Source organism: Erpetoichthys calabaricus, chromosome 14 (assembly GCF_900747795.2).
Source record: "Erpetoichthys calabaricus chromosome 14, fErpCal1.3, whole genome shotgun sequence".
NCBI lineage: Eukaryota > Metazoa > Chordata > Cladistia > Polypteriformes > Polypteridae > Erpetoichthys > Erpetoichthys calabaricus.
In genome coordinates, this window is record NC_041407.2 from 69,958,193 (window position 1) to 69,980,241 (window position 22,049).

At 35.2% G+C, this 22,049-nt stretch overlaps 1 protein-coding gene across 1 annotated transcript in view; it reads right to left on the reverse strand.

Annotated features, from left to right (window-relative positions):
- Positions 1-4,118: 4,118 nt before the first annotated feature.
- The window catches only part of mtf1 (metal-regulatory transcription factor 1), a 116,369-nt gene continuing 98,438 nt past the window's right edge, over positions 4,119-22,049 (reverse strand). Inside the window, exons 7-11 of the mRNA XM_028819597.2 lie at positions 15,052-15,129; positions 14,236-14,338; positions 13,339-13,901; positions 11,975-12,038; positions 4,119-8,840 (exon numbers count right to left, since the gene is read on the reverse strand). Of these exons, the coding sequence (XP_028675430.2) occupies positions 8,533-8,840; positions 11,975-12,038; positions 13,339-13,901; positions 14,236-14,338; positions 15,052-15,129 (1,116 nt within the window). The 3' untranslated portion in view covers positions 4,119-8,532. The remainder of the gene's footprint in view (positions 8,841-11,974; positions 12,039-13,338; positions 13,902-14,235; positions 14,339-15,051; positions 15,130-22,049) is intronic.

Consider the following 22,049-nt stretch of genomic DNA (forward strand, 5'->3'; position numbering starts at 1 on the left):
CTAATTGTTAATCTGTTTGTAAAGGTATTAATTATTACATCTTTTCACTTGTGGCAATCAACTTTTGTTACCTGTCCTACTACATTTGCTGAGCAAATGGGCCCTAGTCGAATGTTATTTGATCATGTTTACCTCTTTTGTAAAGTGATTTGAGAAGATAATTAGATAAAGAAAAAAATAAAAGAAACTCACATGACATCTCTGCTACAGTTTGTCAGAAAGTATATGAAACATTGAAGTCAGCTGGAAGAGGCTTGTATGGTAGGATGAGACCAAAGTGGGACAATCCCCATCGTGAAGCATCATGCTATGAGGATGCCTCTCTGCAGCAGGCCTTGAAAGGTTTGTGAGGGTAGAAGGGGAAGCAAACATAGCAAAATGCAGGAGTGTCTGAGTCACAGTCTAGTGCTCAATTCAATTCAGAATTTCTAGCAGGACTTGAAAGTCTTTTCACTCAGTCTCCTGCAACCTGACAGAGCTTAAGCGGTTTTGGAAAATAGAATGGGAAAAGAGTGACTAGATGTGTGCATAGTCTCGGGGCTGTCGCGCCTGCTAGGGTTCCATGTACTAAATTTGACTTGGTGGGGATGAATATGGATGAGGTTAAATATTTTGTTTTTATATTTGTAATTAATTTAAACCATTGATCTGTTTTCACTTTCATAGTAAAGAGTTTTTGTTCTGTTTATCAGTGTCAAAAAAGATAAATTAAATCCAGTGTGATTCAATGTATTACAATAAAATGTGAAAACTTACAGGGGGGGGGTCAATACTTTTTGTGGTCACTGTACATTCGCCATTTATAAAGTCAGATATGCTATGCTTTGAAACCAATCGATCAACACTTTTTACCTAACACCAGTAGAGGGTTACAAATAAAGTTTTCCATCATTTACATTTTGTAATTGGGTTATCTAGACTGTATTTACTATACAGTGGTGTGAAAAACTATTTGCCCCCTTCCTGATTTCTTATTCTTTTGCATGTTTGTCACACAAAATGTTTCTGATCATCAAACACATTTAACCATTAGTCAAATATAACACAAGTAAACACAAAATGCAGTTTTTAAATGATGGTGTTTATTATTTAGGGAGAAAAAAAATCCAAACCTACATGGCCCTGTGTGAAAAAGTAATTGCCCCCTTGTTAAAAAATAACCTAACTGTGGTGTATCACACCTGAGTTCAATTTCCGTAGCCACCCCCAGGCCTGATTACTGCCACACCTGTTTCAATCAAGAAATCACTTAAATAGGAGCTGCCTGACACAGAGAAGTAGACCAAAAGCACCTCAAAAGCTAGACATCATGCCAAGATCCAAAGAAATTCAGGAACAAATGAGAACAGAAGTAATTGAGATCTATCAGTCTGGTAAAGGTTATAAAGCCATTTCTAAAGCTTTGGGACTCCAGCGAACCACAGTGAGAGCCATTATCCACAAATGGCAAAAACATGGAACAGTGGTGAACCTTCCCAGGAGTGGCCGGCCGACCAAAATTACCCCAAGAGCGCAGAGACGACTCATCCGAGAGGTCACAAAAGACCCCAGGACAACGTATAAAGAACTGCAGGCCTCACTTGCCTCAATTAAGGTCAGTGTTCACGACTCCACCATAAGAAAGAGACTGGGCAAAAACGGCCTGCATGGCAGATTTCCAAGACGCAAACCACTGTTAAGCAAAAAGAACATTAGGGCTCGTCTCAATTTTGCTAAGAAACATCTCAATGATTGCCAAGACTTTTGGGAAAATACCTTGTGGACTGATGAGACAAAAGTTGAACTTTTTGGAAGGCAAATGTCCCATTACATCTGGCGTAAAAGGAACACAGCATTTCAGAAAAAGAACATCATACCAACAGTAAAATATGGTGGTGGTAGTGTGATGGTCTGGGGTTGTTTTGCTGCTTCAGGACCTGGAAGGCTTGCTGTGATAGATGGAACCATGAATTCTACTGTCTACCAAAAAATCCTGAAGGAGAATGTCCGGCCATCTGTTCGTCAACTCAAGCTGAAGCGATCTTGGGTGCTGCAACAGGACAATGACCCAAAACACACCAGCAAATCCACCTCTGAATGGCTGAAGAAAAACAAAATGAAGACTTTGGAGTGGCCTAGTCAATGTCCTGACCTGAATCAAATTGAGATGCTATGGCATGACCTTAAAAAGGCGGTTCATGCTAGAAAACCCTCAAATAAAGCTGAATTACAACAATTTTGCAAAGATGAGTGGGCCAAAATTCCTCCAGAGCGCTGTAAAAGACTCATTGCAAGTTATCGCAAACGCTTGATTGCAGTTATTGCTGCTAAGGGTGGCCCAACCAGTTATTAGGTTCAGGGGGCAATTACTTTTTCACACAGGGCCATGTAGGTTTGGATTTTTTTTTCTCCCTAAATAATAAAAACCACCATTTACAAACTGCATTTTGTGTTTACTTGTGTTATATTTGACTAATGGTTAAATCTGTTTGATGATCAGAAACATTTTGTGTGACAAACATGCAAAAGAATAAGAAATCAGGAAGGGGGCAAATAGTTTTTAACACCACTGTATTTAATTAGTCTTGAGGTTCCTGGTTCCTACTCTGAATGTTACTTTCAACAATATTTCATGTATTTTAATACAAGCTATGACATCATTTGCACATGCAGACAGTATTTTACCTTGCGCTTCACAACATACTCGAGGCTGATGGTAGAACAGACCCATTCTGATTAATGGGAGAGTCAGTAACAAACAAATAGAAAGCCTAGCTGGGACAAGAGGAGTTCAAGATTAGACTTCATCATTTTAATGCATCTTCAGATTCAATATTTGGCTTTTCTAAAAATAATGTTTCTACCATTCTTCAAAGTTGAATTGGTCTAAGAAACTATCAAGATTAGAACTACTTTCCATTTCACCTACATTTTCTGTTTCAAGATTCATTAGATTCATTACACTTCAACTTCCTCTTCTGTTTATTGGCTGACAAAATCAGCATCTCTAGTATATACTCTGGGTAAAGACAATCATGGAAATTAATACACAAGAGGCAGGAAAGGAACCAAAATTAAATATTACAAAGACAACATACTCAAGATTACAATTTTTATAGCCAAATGCTTTATGGGGGCAGAAATCGGTGAAGATAATTACACGATAAATAGGAATCGTCAATTTGAAAATGAAAGATTAATTGCAAAGGTTTCTGGACAAAGGATTTCAAAGCAGTAAATTATTCTAAATGGAGAACAGTGAACTTAATCTCTTCATACAATTACATTTTAACTGTAAAGAGCCATCCATAGAGACTGCTCTAACAAACTCATTTACCATAAGTGCACATTTTATTAGACTGTTAAGCTAAGTTAGCTCTTCTAGTACAGAGTTATTGTATACTACAAACTGCTGCCCACTCAACAAACATCAGTTTGCATTTTTTTTAATAAATTTAAAAAATATCTGTTGAAAACCATAAAGGGAAATTGATTTGCTCTGCATCTTCAGAGTCCAAGCAACTCTTAATAGTTCTTGTCCCTGTGACAAGTTTGGAAGTACTCCTTCCAAGTATCTAAGTAGGGTTTCCTTTAAGAATTTTGGGTTCCTCTCACAATCCAAAGATGTGCAAGACTAAGATGAAAAACAGCTTTAAAGTGGCCAAAAGAAGCAAATGACATGTGAATATGCCTTCCAATAAATTGGCGTCATATTTAAGCATGAACCTGCCTTGTATGTTTTTCAATTTTACCAGGTTAGGCTCCAGCAAGCCTGCAATGAGAAAGTTGGTTTAGAAAACAAACAGATGTGCAGAAGTACCAGTTGACTTAACTGATTTGTAAAATATCTGTATACAAAAATGTAATTGACAAATATGGCACTCCAATAGCAGAAAAACACTTTAAAAAATCACCATAAGAGAGTCTAACCTTCGCTTTTCAGGTGGTTGTCTTTCATCTGAGTTTTTTTTTTTCTCCAGTGGAAGCAATGAATTATCTTCTGTATTATTTTCATGTATCCTTTCAAAATATACAACACTACTGAGCTTATATTGCATTCAAGTAGTAATTATTTTAAAAGGTCACATATTAAAGTTGAACAGGAGGAAAATACAAAATAATGACGACATTCAGAATAGTTAAACAAGTCAGTATATGATTTAATTAGTAGTATATTGCTTTCAGTTCCAAAAATGTTATTTTCCCAGTTATGTATTTTTAACCATAATACAATATTAGTTAATACAAAACAAGCAATTAACAGCATTTTCACATTCTTAAAAAATACAAACTCTTTACATGTTAAATTCCTCCACTCTTTGGGATTTGAAGACATTCTCTTCCTTTGGAAGCTTTATTTAGCTACTATTATTTACTCTCTCGATGTCCAAATGCCCAAGTAAGAGATGTTTAATGAATTCTGAGAATACACAACAGAACAGTGCTTGGCTTAGAAAATCGCATTTTCATCAGAACACAAACAAAGCAATAGGTTTCTTCCAACAAGTTTGAAAATTTCATACAAAACTATTGGGTTGGGATGTGTGAGCGTGTGCATGTGTGTGTATGTAAGAGAAAGAAGTTTTAATGAAAACATCATACCCTGAACATTAAACAGCAGTATTTGTAAAGATTACTATGATTTATGCAACATTTCTGCTGAACATATTTGATATAAAAGTAAAATACAGACATTACAGCAGAGCACAAAGGTGCCTTTAAAATGTATGGAAGTAACACAACTTATTTATCAAATAAATACAGTATATAATCCAGCCAAATAACAAGTTGCTGCCATCTTACATCCTGAAAAAGGAAAAACAAAATAAATGTATCCCCTCAGGAGAATATACATTTTTCATTATTATTTTAAAATGGAACAAAATAATAAAAAAAAAAAACAACTGTATATAGCCAATGCTTTCCAAGATAATTCTTATAACAGAATTTTAAGTATTTTCAGACTTTGTCTATTTCCATTATGCTCATCCAATTCCCTTAGTTTAAACCTTCTCTATCAAAAACTATCTGTATAAAAATAAAGAACATCACAAAGATTATATTGTGCACAACATATCCTTTATCCGATAACACAATTCCGATACAATTTGTGGTGTGTTAATTTGTTTGGATTTCCAAAATATGGCCAATAACTACTTAATATAGCGTATAAATCAAGTGTAAATTTTTACTTCTGATCTAATGTAAATATGTTTTCAAGTTAAAATATGGCTATCACAATTATTTGTGTATTTCAATAAACTGATTTTATTTTTTCTTTAATTTGCAAACATTACTATATACTGTATTTTTTATTATCAAAAAAAAAAAAAAAAAAAAAAAAAGGATCTGCTCATTTCACACGGCTCCATAATTTACTCTAATGTAAATGATGGATAGGGCTCAGAATATTATGTTTTGTTATGGAGCGAGAACACATACGAGTGATTGAATGACGATATTACTGGATATGAAAACTGCAGATTTCAAGTTGAATATTAATGGTATTCCATGATCTTTTGAGACACTTTCAAAAGTACAAGTGTGTTTAAGGACTCTCATTTTAAAATGACACTAATATCCAAAATAAATAGCATTAAAAAAATAAATGTTTAATATAAAATTATTTTTATCATATGGTAATAACTAGCACATATTTTATAACCTGACAATGAAAGAAAGAAAAACTGTACACACAGCACTACTATCAAAATCATATCTACCTAATTTAATATGCATCTGTAATGGATGGTTTAAAGGAAATGTAGTAACAAGTCTGTATCCTTAGAAAATTTGTTTTTTTTGTGCACTTAGTCCTAAGGAAAACATTTACATTGGAACACCCTTCAAGGATAAGCTTAAAAGCGTGCAAATTCAACTTTTTGCTACTATCAAGAACAGTTTTATAGAACTGTCGGGAGATAACAAACAGAAAAATGAACAATGCCACTCTCATCTTCCTCTATAGCTGTTAAAAGCTACAAAGTGGAGCATTTTAAATATCCTCTAAAATTTATTATGGACTGTGCCTGTGTTGCTGAAAATATAATTGACTATACCACTAAACTTTATTAATAAATTATACACAACATTAAAAGAACAAAATTATTTTATCAATGGGGTTTTCTTTATATTAACTCCCAGTCTCTCTCTCTCTCTCTCTCTCTCTCTCTCTCTCTCTCTCTCACACACACACACACAAATGCAACTGAAGAACAAGATAAAAATACCATAATGCAACTGTCTCTACAAATACTGTTTTTATAATCACGTAAAATCTGTGAGGTTCTCCTTCTCTATTTATATAATGATTGCATAGATCATTAAAATATAAAACCCAATCTATTTATCACCTTGAAAAAATGTAGTTTTCTCGATTTTAACAGTTATCAGATACACTAAATGCACAAGTCCTGAGCAAGAACTAAACATTTTAATAATGTCTTTTTTTTTTACATTTCTATACCTCAAGAAAAAACAGAGATAGCAGTACATATTTCATCTCAGAATGTTAAGCTGTAAACTGAACAAAAGCAACTAGCAATGAATTGCTACTCAGGGATATGGGAGAGGCCTCTGCAAAATGTTTTAAAAATTCTAAACTGTATTAAAACACACACACACACACACTTCACACTTGCATGAAGACACAAGTATGCAGAAAGTCTCATGAAGAGAACACCACATGGACCTGGTTGTTTAAAAATGCAGAGTAAAGTGCTTTTAATATAATAGCTATGCAAGATATGGCCCTGGATGAACATACATAAGAAATCTGTAGTTTACCTTGAACAATATTAAAAACAAAAAAAGAAGGTTTGGTGTTTCAGTGCTTAAAATGTACAGGTGTCCCTGTATTGAACTACCTTTTCAAATAAAAAAAGAAACAAATTCACTGTGATGTGAAAATAAATTCTTTAAAGATGAAGCAATTATTAATCAATGTTTACTTCATTAAGGTTATATTGCACTGGTCATCATTAAAGACTTGTCTAAATTTGCTAAATATTTATATTTAGAAAAATCCAGCTATTACCCATAAGTAATTTTACAGTACCTCATTTTCTTTCTTCTCAAACTTTTGTGAACGTGTGTATTGTAAGAAATACAAATTGCTCATCTTGACAAGAAAAAAAAAAATTGTGTTCTTGGATTATATGTTCTATACTTCCTAGATTATTCTATGCAAACACACTAAATTAATAAAATTGATGCTAAAATTGGATACTCCCTTATTAACAGTATGATTACTAGGTTTCCTAGTCTCTCAATGTCTAATTTTAACAATGGATTTTATTGATAAAGTTGTACACTTTACATTAAACAATTTCTTTTTACTTTAATTACACATCTGTATCTTATTATCCTCTTCCTCTCCATGAATTAAGATATAAAATTAAAATGTTTGATATACAAACCAAACATAATGCTAAAGAATTGGTAATGTAAGACTGGAAGGTTTAAGAAGGTGCTATCTGCTTTTCTTTGTGAGCAAATGTCTGTAAGCAATTTCATATAGGGTCTTGTGTTACCTAATCAAATAAATCTATAATTTAATTTATGAAAAAATACTTGGTATATCAGAATAAAACAGGGCACTGCATATGTCAAAACAATTAAAATATATTCATTTAAGAACAGAATGTTTTACAAAGGTCTGAAAAATGTTATAAAAAGGCAAAACTTGCTCTTCCTATACAATTAGTGTAATTTTATGGTATTATAGTCAATATTGTGAAATAAAACATTAACATATTTTCCATTAATAACATGAATGGTACAAAATTACTTTTTTGGGAATGTTTTCTTCTTAAATATCCTGATATTGTAGATAATTATCATCTACACATTTTGCTGTAAATCTGTTCTTTTTAATATAATTATTTATTATTACATTTATATGTTACAAACTTTAATAGCTCTATTTTATTATAGCAAACTCTGACAAAATCCAAATAAATATATATATATATATATTTCTTATATAAACAAAATGCAAAAAAATCCTGAAGTGCATTTACTATTCAACCCCAAGAGTGCAAAGATTAAATTAAACCTAATTCAGCAGTTTTTTTGGACACTATTGTTCATCCCAGTCAGAATTAAAATAACATAAGAATTAATTTTATACAGTATAGATAAAAGGTGTCTTGATAGAACTGCATTTGCAACAGTTCTACCCTTAGTTTTCATTCTATTATAAACATTTTCAAAATGAATACAAAATGGACATACTGGGTGAATCTATATGGTAGATAGCACAATTAACTTTATCTTTGCACACTTGGAATAGAGTCACCTTCATACTCCCAACTTTATACAACAAAAATTATAAGCAAATAGGCAATTTTAGAAACACACACATTTCCAAAAGCATTAATTGGTGCCTAAGTTAGAAGAACTATTACCATAACTGCCCATGGTAAAAATCTGCAAAAAAACAGCATAACACATACAGAACTCATATTAGAAGGCATCCCTGGCTGTGAAGGAGAGAAAATCTTATTTATGTTAAAGAAGATGTTTGTCTGTAGATTTGGTGACCAAGTCTGGCTACTGTGTTCCCCTGAAGTTCAGAGGAATATCAGAAGTGGGTGTGTAGAATGACGTTCCAGGGATGCACAGGTCTGCTTTTGTGTGCAATTTGTCCTTTTCTGGAGGAGAAGAAGAGGGACGTGAAGGTGGTGATGAGCTTTGAGGAGGTAGAGGAGGAGGAGTTGGAGCAGCTGGAGGAGGATTGTCTTTTTTGTTTGAAGACTTATCCTTAACAGAGTCCCGACATGCACATTGGCACTGACAAGATTCCTCTTGCTTAATGATGATGACAGGGACACTAAGACCAATCTGTTGAACAGGGTTACCTTAGGAGAAGAAGAAGTCAGCAGGTAAGGGACACAAATACACACACTCAGGAGATAATACTGTTTATGGTATTTTGCAAACTATAGAAATAAAGGTTTAGAAAATATCATATACTACGTTTACACTATAATTATTTATGTATATGAACTTTTATAAAAATGTCAGCTTTTGTTATGCAAAGTCTGAAATGAAAACAAGTCAGACTTTATCACATTTAATAACATCAATAATATTTAAGTTGTGTTTTTACTGGGAGGAGGACAAAAAAAAAAAACACAACCTTTATCTAATTCATTCCAGATGTATTTGCTTACTACCCTGGGCTTTACAATTTTATTCCAATTTTAACCTGCCCTTCCTTACAAAATAGTTCTTCTCCTGTGCACTGCTTCCAGGTTATTCTTCCAGCAAACTGATGAACAACATTGTTACTGATGATAACTACAGTATTTACTGTAACAATATTTTCCTGTGTGTTTTTCTTTTTTTAATACTGAAATGTACCTCTGAAGATGGGTGGGGGTGAATATCAGTACAGGTATATGAGTGCCCCAAGGTACGAGTTTTTTGAGATACGAGCTGTCACTAGGTCGATTTTTTGCCTTGAGTTACGAGCCAAAATTCGAAATATGAGCCATCAAAGAGGAACTGACGACGGAGGAGTTGACGGAACTACAGACGCGGCAACATACGGAGGTTCTGCAGGAGGTTGGTATGGTGGAGGAGGTTATCTCTACAACTGATCATGCAGCGGTGCTATTTAATGACACTTGCCTAACGCTTGACTTTATTGAAAAGAAACACCAGTTGCAACTGATCGTGCAGCGGCACTAATTAATGACACTTGCCTAATGCTTGACTTTATTGAAGAGAAACACCAGTTGCAACTGATTGTGCAGCGGTGCTATTTAATGACATTTGCCTAACGCATGACTTTATTGAAAAGAAACACCAGTTGCAACTGATCGTGCAGCGGCGCTATTTAATGACACTTGCCTAACTCATAAAGGGGAGGACTAAACAAAGCTCCTTGGACAGGTTTCTATTGAAACGTCTTGAAAATGAAAGTGACGAAAGCGTGGCAAAAAGAAAAAAACTAGTGAAGAAGAAAATTAAGTTAAGCAAAAGTGAAGTGAAAGAAAAAAACATTACAATACGCTAATCGGCTTCGCCAACATCTGTTTATTTCTTTAGAGTCTCTTTTATGTATTAGGTTTTATTTTGTTTGTATACAATATTGTTCATTATAAATACATTTTTCTTATGTTGAAAACATTTAACAAAAAATTGGGATGGTTTTTTGGGGGCTGGCACGAATTAATCTCATTTCAATTAATTTCAATGGGGAAAATTGATTTGAGAGACAAGCAGTTTGACTTACGAGCTCGGTCACGGAGCAAATTAAACTCATATCTCAAGGTATCACATCAAGGTATTCTGTAATATTCTTGAGTAAAGCGGAGTTGATGAATGGGATTGCAGGATTTATAGTTGGCAGTAGTGACTGATGTCAAACAAAGACGTAATTATTACATATTGAGAAAGGTGTTCTTTCTTTTTGAGAATCCTGAGACCACATAGTTCATAAAAGTGATACAAATACAGGTTACATGTCCAAATACAGAATGACAGACAGAATGGGAGCAAATAAACATACCATCTGCACAGTAAGAAAAAGGTTCAAAAAGCATCAACAACTTTGCTTCATTTTCACTCTGTGTATACAAGTACTGAAATTTGCAGATGTGACATTTTATGAAACTTGTAACAGTACAAGGCGCTTTGTCATGTCACCTAATAAAGAGTAAGGCAGGACCATCAAGAAATTATTTTGCACACTACTGCTCAGCAGTAAAGAATTTAGGTGTGCTGACCATCTTCTTATATAATACTCTACCGTGGCTGTCTGTTTGTCTGTCCAGGATTTTAAATCACCTGTAGCTTGCAAACCGTTTGACCTATTGACCTGAAATTTGTTACACATATACTACGTGACCTCTACTGTCCGCTTTTGGCGTGATGATTTTTATTACTCTTTTTATTTTGTTGTAGAATTAACTCTCGGCAGCAGGGCGGCTGTGCAGCGCAAGCGTACGGGCGCTGTTCTCATCCCTACCACCTTCGCCATCACTTCCCCTATCTCTTCATATCTTAAATCATTCTTGAGGCAGATTGAAGACTTAAGTGCCAGTTTAAGTGAAAAATGAAAGAAAACGTACTAAGTAATTGCAACACAAATACTGACTTTATTAGTTTTAACGCAAAAAGATGCCGATGAAAGAAGAGAAGAAGTAGGCCGCTAGGGAGGTGAAAAGAAGAGCTGTTCAGGAAGCAGCAAGCACATCAACCTCGGAGCAAACGAATGATAAACGTACAGAGAAAGAGTATGAAAACTATGAATGTTCAAGTCAAGTGTACTCAATGCACGTTATCATGCAGTCCGCCGTTACTGGTAACGATATAATATGTGAGATTACAGTTATGCAGTCTGATTTATTCATATAAGAAAATTTCAATAGTTAAATCATTGCTCTGCCTTTTGCCTAAAACCCTCCTGTTTTGAAAACCAACTACTGAAACAATCCTTGCTATAATTCACCGATATCAGTTTCACTATTTCTGTGTGCATTAACTGGAAAGATAGTGAATAAATAGTGTACGTATGAGAAGCTATGCATTTAATAGTACGTAACAATATTTGTATAATTAATAGTACCATACCAGCCATACTGTAAACCTGCAGTATTAAGGAAAATAAACTTACTTAAGAATTAAAGTTAAGCATCTGTGGTCTTGAAACATTTCAGGTATGTATGCATGTGACATACTCGTTTTCCTCCCACAATCCCAAAGATGTGAGGATTGGGTTGACTAGCGATTTCTAAACTGACTCTGTATTAAGGGATGGACAAGATTGATTTCCACTTTGCATGCAACTTTGTTGGGACATGCTCTGCTCCCCCAGATCCTTCCTGAATTGGGTTAAGCATGTTTGATAACATTATTTAGAAGTTTTAGCTTTAAATATCATGTTTGGTTTTATTATTTTTAGTTAACACTAATAAAATGAAATATTTCCTTGTAGAAAAGATAATAAATATAAATAAAATGTAAAAAAAAATATATAACATACCTGAACTTCCTCCATCTGGTATTGCTGTGGTAAAAAACACTTTTTCAACTTTAGTACTTTGCTGCTAAAAGAAAGAAGACAAAATTATTAGGATACATTTTCAATTACAGGTTGAGTATCCCTAATCTGAAATACCTGTGACTAGAAGTACTGTGGATTTTAGAATAATTGCATATACATAATGAGATATATTGGGAACACTCTTGATCAAGTAGGAAAATGCAGTCACACCAGCTAAATATTGACTCATGCGTATTATAATTTATATCAGCAGTTATTATTATATGCATTGACAGGACAAACATATTAAACCTCAAAAGTGATAAATATGATGTATATACTATTTTAGTTCCTTTTTAACTGGGCCAATGCTGCGTATTTGCACTGGTTGGTTTTTCGTCAGTTTATTATGGCTGCCCGTTATTACTTCTCAGAGAACTAACCAAAAGGTCACTCATACCTGCTAAGCTCAAGTCATTAAAAGGCCACTTTGCTGCAGTGTCCAGTTTTCCTAATGTAATCGGAGCACTTTACTCAACACATATTGCAATAAATGCAGCTAGTGAGAATGAAGCTGCTTTCATTAACCAAAAGCAGTGATATTGCATTATTAGTCATCTGCAATTTTAACAGTTACTGTGTCACTTCAAGGAGGATAAAGCAAGTTGACTGTGTTTTGTTGCTTATCGGTACTTAGCGCTTCCCATTGGTACAGCCTCCAACTCAAACCCATGATTGTCAAATGTTTGTTCTGTCATTGTGGTGCTCAGTTCTTCAAAGGAAAACATCACCCACCTCACACATTCTATTTAGTCGATCCAGTGTCTTTGTTTCGTGGGGTTCAAAGCTTCACAGATGCTTACACAAAAGAATAAATCCATTTTGAATCTGCACACTTTATTTACAATAAACATATTTTCATGTTCAAATCCAAGCAAAGTTTTATAAAAGAGAATCCTGGTGTAGAATGTTCTACTTGTGACATCATGTTAGTACTCAAAAAGCTTTGGATTTTATAATATTTCAGATTTTGAAATTTTGGTTTAGGTATGGTCAACCTGTGCATATGTACAAGTGTGTGTATATCATATATATATAGGAGGCAGCAAAATAACTACTGTAGAAATTACAAATATTATTAATTAAATTGGGAACCAATATTTTTTACTAAGAACAAAATGCTCCCTAATCAGTGGACATGTTTTGCTTTGTTAACTAGCTGACATTTCTTTTATGGGTGAGACCCAAAATTACTGTACCCCTTAACAGTTATCTCTGATATATAAACTTTATGGAACAATTCAAACAAAAAAAACAGAAGTGGGGGAAAAAAATCAGTTAAACGATAATCCCTAAGTACATACCGACTGTTCTGAACTTTTCTGGGCATTGGTGGCTTTATTTAAAATCCACTGAATATTTTGGTCGTCCATAACAATGCTGGGCTGAAGAATGGTGGTGCTTTGAGTAGGTGTAATTGCTATAGTTGGGTTACTAGTTAGGACAGAGTTTACAGCTAAAGGCACAGTCTGCACCATGGTTGGTAGTGATTCTACACTGGAAGTGGCTGTGGAGGCAATGGCCTCTGTTTCCAGAGGATGACTCTTCGTAGTGGGCCGAGTTGGTGAACCGTCTACATGGAAATCTTGACTCGATGAGTATGGCTGAGTGCTCAGTGGAACAGGCACTTCTGGTGTCTGCAACACACTGGGTCCACTTTCAAAAAGGGCTGTTTGTGAACATTTGGTAACAGATGTAGTTGAAGAAACAGCTGTAGATGGTGTGACTTGCTGAGAAGATTCAGAAATGTCTTTTTGCAATGATGGAAACCGATCAGGAAAAGGTAAAACTGAAGCAGAGTCAGAAGCAAGATGTTTGGATGTTGATCCAGTAGATACATCCGGATTGAAATTTTCAATCAGCCCATCTACAAAACACATTATAAAGAATGGTTTCATTTTCTTCAAAACTCAAATTACACTGAAAGACACAAAACTCAAATTACACTGAAAGACAGGCTGTTACTTTCCTTTAATGAAAATAACTATATAATAATACTACTAATATAACTAAATAATATATACACTGTATATCTCAAATATCCTAAGCTAATACATTTAAAATATAAAACTACAATTTTAAATATAAATTTATATATAATTTTGTATATACTGTAAATACTATGTAAGAATACCAATGTTTATTTACACAGATGCAAAGAATAAAAATGGAAAATGTAATTTTGGTTCTGTGATACATGCCTGCATGAGGAGAGTCGTCTTGACTAACACTGTTTTCTGGACTCTGAAACATTAATTCAAAAACCATCACTGGCATAACACTATTCAAATCCATGCCTTGACCCTGAAACAAGCAAACAAATATATAATATATAAATATATATTTTAAGTCAAACAATACAATGCCACCCTCAAATTTCAAACTTTGCAGTGACATTTTTTTTAATATATGATCTTATTGCCTTCTATATACAGTAAAAGAGCATATTAAATCCTGGCTATGCAATTGGTCGTGCAATGACTTTTCCACTGGTAAATATGGAACTTACAATATAATAAACATCATACATAAATATCTGGTATTATGCATGGCATGATGAGTTACAGCATATGACTGCAGATTTATGTTATTATTGAAGACACAACACCTCAATGGCATTTTTTAAAGGTTGATCAAAGCACCCTTTATGGTCACAGGCAAAACTGGGTTTCCAACATAATTATTTTTTGCAAAACACTGTTGTATTCACTTGGTAATGTATTTGATACATACAAATCTGAGTGGCCTGCCAGGTCTTATAGACTGCATTGAAATAAACAGGTTTGGAACAATGTTGGAAGACGCTTAGATTTTGCCTCTCTAACAGCTACCAGAATGGTTTTGTTGAACAGGTGCAGAATAACTTCTTAAAGCAAAGCATCCAGATCCTCATTAATTAATGTCACTTCACATTTAAGTGCTCCATTTGGTTAATGGTATACATAAGATTAGCTCAAAGTTATTTTTTTGCATTCTATTCCAAGCCTTGTGTGAGGGGGAAAAAAAAAACAACTTACATTTCCAGAGGACTCTCTTAGTTCAGAATCTGTAGAGAGTAAGCTTAAATCACTCAAGCAAAGAGACTGGTTTGCATCCTATAAATAATAAAAATAAAATTTGAGTAGTTTTAAGAAATACTACAAAACAGTTTTGAGGAGAACAGAAAAATGCAAACACTCCCAAAAAAGGTTTTTGACTTTTAGTATTGCCAATCATGTTTCATGATTCAAGTAATGAAGATGAACTTGAGAGCAAGAGAGAGAGAGAGTGAGAGAAATAGAAAAAAGTAGTTTCTCAGAGCGATACACTTTCCATCAAATGAAAACCCACTAAATTAAACCAAACATTGTGCAAAAATTACCAGACTTAAACTGTACACTAAGGGGTGCACAATTACAACAAAACTAATAAAGGACAATTATAGTTGATATTATTGTATCAAGGGCAATATTTGGGATTAATAATTTCAAATAATTACACTACAATGAAATATGTATTTTGAGTTACCAACTGCATGTATTATAACCTGATTACATAACATACAGCACAACTCCATCTAGCAGGATACCACTTAAAACATTGTTTATGTAAAATTGTTAAAATGCAGGATTAGTTGAAAAATTAAACATTCAGGGTTTACAATTTTGTACACATACATACATACATACATACATACATACATACATACATACATACATACATACATACATACACACACACGCACATTTATCTATGTACATATATACATATACATATATACACATATACTGTATGTATATATTGTCACAGGAGGCTGGGGGCCAGACCCAGCCGGGATACCTGGAAGGACGGGGAGGCAGTCAGTACGTCCCCCGGGCCGCGAGGGGGCAACCGTCCTGGATAAGCAGGGGACCACAGGGACGGAGCAAGGTGGCACAAACCCATGGCTTCCACCAGGGGGCGCCCCAAGTCTCCTAAAGCCCAGGAGCTCTGCACTTCCGCCACACCTAGGAAGGTGGGGGAAGATCCTTCCAGCGACACCAGGAATGCTCCCGGGTGCTCATGCGGCACTTCTGCCACACCAGGAAGTGCCGCTGGAAGAACGTCATCAAGCACCTGGAGCACATCTGGGTGAATATAAAAGGTGCCGCCTTCCTACAGACGGGGAGCTGTATATATATATATATATATATATATATATATATATATATATACACACACACACACAGTGCATCCGGAAAGTATTCACAGCGCATCACTTTTTCCACATTTTGTTATGTTACAGCCTTATTCCAAAATGGATTAAATTCATTTTTTTCCTCAGAATTCTACACACAACACCCCATAATGACAACGTGAAAAATGTTTACTTGAGGTTTTTGCAAATTTATTAAAAATAAAAAAACTGAGAAATCACATGTACATAAGTATTCACAGCCTTTGCTCAATACTTTGTCGATGCACCTTTGGCAGCAATTACAGCCTCAAGTCTTTTTGAATATGATGCCACAACTTGGCACACCTATCCTTGGCCAGTTTCGCCCATTCCTCTTTGCAGCACCTCTCAAGCTCCATCAGGTTGGATGGGAAGCGTCGGCGCACAGCCATTTTAAGATCTCTCCAGAGATGTTCAATCGGATTCAAGTCTGGGCTCTGGCTGGGCCACTCAAGGACATTCACAGAGTTGTCCTGAAGCCACTCCTTTAATATCTTGGCTGTGTGCTTAGGGTCGTTGTCCTGCTGAAAGATGAACCGTCGCCCCAGTCCGAGGTCAAGAGCGCTTTGGAGCAGGTTTTCATTCAGGATGTCTCTGTACATTGCTGCAGTCATCTTTCCCTTTATCCTGACTAGTCTCCCAGTCCCTGCCGCTGAAAAACATCCCCACAGCATGATGCTGCCACCACCATGCTTCACTGTAGGGATGGTATTGGCCTGGTGATGAGCGGTGCCTGGTTTCCTCCAAATGTGACGCCTGGCATTCACACCAAAGAGTTCAATCTTTGTCTCATCAGACCAGAGAATTTTCTTCTCATGGTCTGAGAGTCCTTCAGGTGCCTTTTGGCAAACTCCAGGCGGGCTGCCATGTGCCTTTTACTAAGGAGTGGCTTCCGTCTGGCCACTCTACCATACAGGCCTGATTAGTGGATTGCTGCAGAGATGGTTGTCCTTCTGGAAGGTTCTCCTCTCTCCACAGAGGACCTCTTGAGCTATGACAGAGTGACCATTGGATTCTTGGTCACCTCCCTGACTAAGGCCCTTCTCCCCCAATCGCTCAGTTTACATGGCCTGACAGCTCTAGGAAGAGTCCTGGTGGTTTCGTACTTCTTCCACTTACGGATGATGGAGGCCACTGTTCAAAGCAGCAGAAATTTTTCTGTAACCTTCCCCAGATTTTTGCCTCGAGACAATCCTGTCTCGGAGGTCTAGAGACAATTCCTTTGACTTCATGCTTGGTTTGTGCTCTGACATGAACTGTCAACAAGACCTTATATAGACAGGTGTGTGCCTTTCCAAATCATGTCCAATCAACTGAATTTACCACAGGTGGACTCCAATGAAGCTGCAGAAACATCTCAAGGATCATCAGGGGAAACAGGATGCACCTGAGCTCAATTTTGAGCTTCATGGCAAAGGCTGTGAATACTTATGTACATGTGCTTTCTCAATTTTTTTATTTTTAATAAATTTGCAAAAACCTCAAGTAAACTTTTTTCTCGTTGTCATTATGGGGTGTTGTGTTTAGAATTCTGAGGAAAAAAATGAATTTAATCCATTTTGGAATAAGGCTGTAACATAACAAAATGTGGAAAAAGTGATGCGCTGTGAATACTATCTGGATGCACTGTGTATAAATATATATAAATATATATATATATAAATATATATATATAAATATATATATATATATATCTCCATCCATCCATCCAGTTTCCAACCTGCTGAATCCGAACACAGGGTCACAGGGGTCTGCTGGAGCCAATACCAGCCAACACAGGGCACAAGGCAGGAACCAATCCCGAGCAGGGTGCCAACCCACCGCAGGACACACCCACACACCAAGCACACATTATATATACACATATATATATGTGTATATATATATATATACATATATAGTATATATATATATATTATATATATATATATATACATATATATATATGTGTATATATATATACATATATATAATGTGTATATATATATACATATATATATATTGTATATATATATACATATATATATATGTGTATATATATATACATATATATATATGTGTATATATATATACATATACATATAGATGCATATATATATATATTATATATATATACATATATACTATATATATCTATACATATACACATATATATATACATATACATATATACATATATATATATATATATATATATTATACATATATACATATATATATATATACATATATATATATATATACACACATATACATACATACACATATACATATATATATATATATATACACACACATATACATACATACATACACATATACATATATATATATATATATACACACACATATACATACATATATATATATAATATATATATATATATATATATACACACACATATATACATATATATATATAATATATACACACACATATATACATATATATATATATTATTACATATATATATATATACATATATTATATATATATATATATATATATATATATATATATATATATATATATATCTATACTAATTAATAAAAGGCAAAGCCCTCAATGACTGACTGACTGACTCATCACTAATTCTGCAACTTCCCGTGTAGGTGGAAGGCTGAAATTTGGCAGGCTGATTCCTTACAGCTTACTTACAAAAGTTAGGCAGGTTTCATTTTGAAATTCAACGCGTAATGGTCATAACTGGAACCTCTTTTTTCACAATATACTGTAATGGACGGCAGCTCGATGGCCGTGGGAGGAGGAGTTGAGTGTCACGTTATCACGCCTCCCACATAATCACGTGAAAAGACTGTGAACGCAGTAGGGAGAAATGAAGGAGGAGCCGCAAACAGCGAAAAACAAAAAATTCATTAAACAATTGAGAAGGGAGCGAAACAATAAGAAGGGAGCGAGTAAAGCATACAAGCATCTTCATAAGGGAAACAAAGCACGGTGTAAAACGTAAGTTTAAATTAAGTTTATAGAAACGCTCCCGCTGCGGATTGCAATAACATATTCGCGAGATAAAAGTTTAATGAGAAGACACGAGGTATAAACAAACCACACGCCGTAGCGCAACGTTAGGGGCTTCACCTCTGGCGCTGACGATAGAGATTCGATTCCCGAGAGGGGATGCAGTGACTGTGTACGCCTGATGAGCCCAGAATTAGGGAGAAACACATGTTGCATACTCTTTGCATTATTTGAAAGTAAACTATTAAAACCATTCTATGATCTGCTTCTGGGAACAGAAAGAGGGCACGTGGCGGACGTAAGGCGACTTGCTGACAAACCACAAGCGTGACCTGGCAGGTAACCACCCATACAATCAGATTGTGATTCAGAAAACGAATGCCATGAATGTAATTACCACGATCTACATACTGTCATATAAACGAAACACACGCCGTAGCGCGACAGCTGTGAAAAGAGAGCTTCACAAAAAAACAGATCCTTAACAAATTGTTATTGGTATATTTTCGATCCGTTTAAAAAGGTTTTCTTTTCTTCTTAATAAAAAATTTAAAAAGCAGTACTTCGCCGCAACGAAGCGCGAGAATTTGGCTATATATATACCTGCTTCTCGCAATTAAAAGAGGGCACGTAGCGGATGTTAGACGACTTGATGACCAAGCATAACCGTACCTGCCAGGTAACCACCCATACAATCAGATTGTGATTCAGACTAGGAATGCAATGAATTAATTACCCCGATCTACATACAAGGCGAAAGTCTTGCAACATTCAAAGATGATGGTTTGGGATAAGTACACCATGGAACATAAAACAGCTTATGAAGCCTTGAACCGAAAAAAGCAAGATCTCAGAGATCGTAAAAAAAAAAAAAAAAAGGAGGTAATGTCGTTTTACTCGCTGTAGATTTTAGTCAAACATTACCAGTTATTCCACAAGGGAGACCAGCAGATGAACTCAACGTGTGTTTAAAATCCATGCTTCTCCCACGGTCGGTTATATGTCGTGTGTTCTCTGGTAGGTACACCAAAAAATGTATACATTTAAGCATGTAATGGGCAAAGAAAAAATGAGATATACCCGAAGGCACTGCAGTAGTACTCAATGTATCTTTACTTCTTAAATGTTAATGTTTTACTGTTTAATAATTTATATGTTGTTCAAATTCTTTTATCAAAATACCAGTGACAGCGCAATGCACGATAACATGGAGTGAATACACCATACGCATCCGCCCACGGCCGCCCTGGTGTGCACAGATAGGAGTTGATTCTACAATAAAATAAAATAAAGATAAAAAGAGTAATACAATCATCACCCATAAAGCGGATAGCGACGTGACGTACTATATGTGTACCAAATTTCAAGTCAATAGGTGAAACGGTTTGCGAGCTACAGGTGATTTAAAATCCTGGACAGACAAACGAATAGCCACGGTAGCATATTATAGAAGAAGATTTTACTGTTTAATAATTTATATTTATATGCAATGTGCTTCTTATATATTACTTCATATTCTCATATGATAATGATGTTAATGTTGTTTATATTGATTTCTATGTTATTGTAAGTGCATGTATATATATATATATATATATATATATATATAATATATGTGTATGTGTGTGTGTATGAGTGTATATATATATTATAATATATATATCTATATATATATATATATATATATATATTCACGGCATTCGAAGTCTGTGTCACAATCTGTTAGTGTGGGTGGTTACCTACCAGGTAACGCGTTGTGGTTGGCCAGCAATCTGCTAACATCCGCCACGGTGCCCTCAGTTTGTGAAGAGCAGATCATAGAATGGTTGCAATAGTTTACTGTCAATAAATGCAAAGAGAACACGACACGTGTTTCGCCCTCATTCTGGCTCATCAGGTGTACACACTCCCATGCACTCCCTCTCGGGAATCGAACCTCGGACGTCAGCGTCAGAGGCGATGCCCCTAACGTTGCGCCACGGCGTGTGGTTCGTTTATTTGACAGCATGTAGATCGGGGTAATTACATTCACGGCATTCGAAGTCTGTGCCACAATCTGTTAGTGTGGGTGGTTACCTACCAGGTAACGCTTTGTGGTTGGTCAGCAATCTGCTAACATCCGCCACGGTGCCCTCAGTTTGTGAAGAGCAGATCATAGAATGGTTGCAATAGTTTACTGTCAAATAAATGCAAAGAGTACACGACAAGTGTTTCGCCCTCATTCTGGGCTCATCAGGTGTACACACTCCACTGCACTCCCTCTCGGGAATCGAACCTCGGACGTCAGCGTCAGAGGCGATGCCACCTAACGTTGCGCCACGGCGTGTGGTTCGTTATTTGACAGCATGTAGATCGGGGTAATTACATTCACGGCATTCGAAGTCTGTGTCACAATCTGTTAGTGTGGGTGGTTACCTACCAGGTAACGCTTTGTGGTTGGCCAGCAATCTGCTAACATCCGCCACGGTGCCCCATATATATATATATATATAATATAATATCTGTGTATGTGTGTGTGTATGTGTGTATATATATATATATATATACTATATATAATATATATATATATATATGTGTGTGTATATATATATATATATATATATATATATTATATATATATATATATATATATAATATTGTGTGTATATATATATATATAATATGTGAATATGTATATATATATGACAGCAACACTCATAACAATGACAACACAATTACATTGACAATCATGTTACGTTATTTTTAAAATGTTTCCTTTACTTTTTCATAACCTCTTTAACACACTACTTCTCCGCTGCGAAGCATGGGTATTTTGCTAGTATATATATATATACATTACT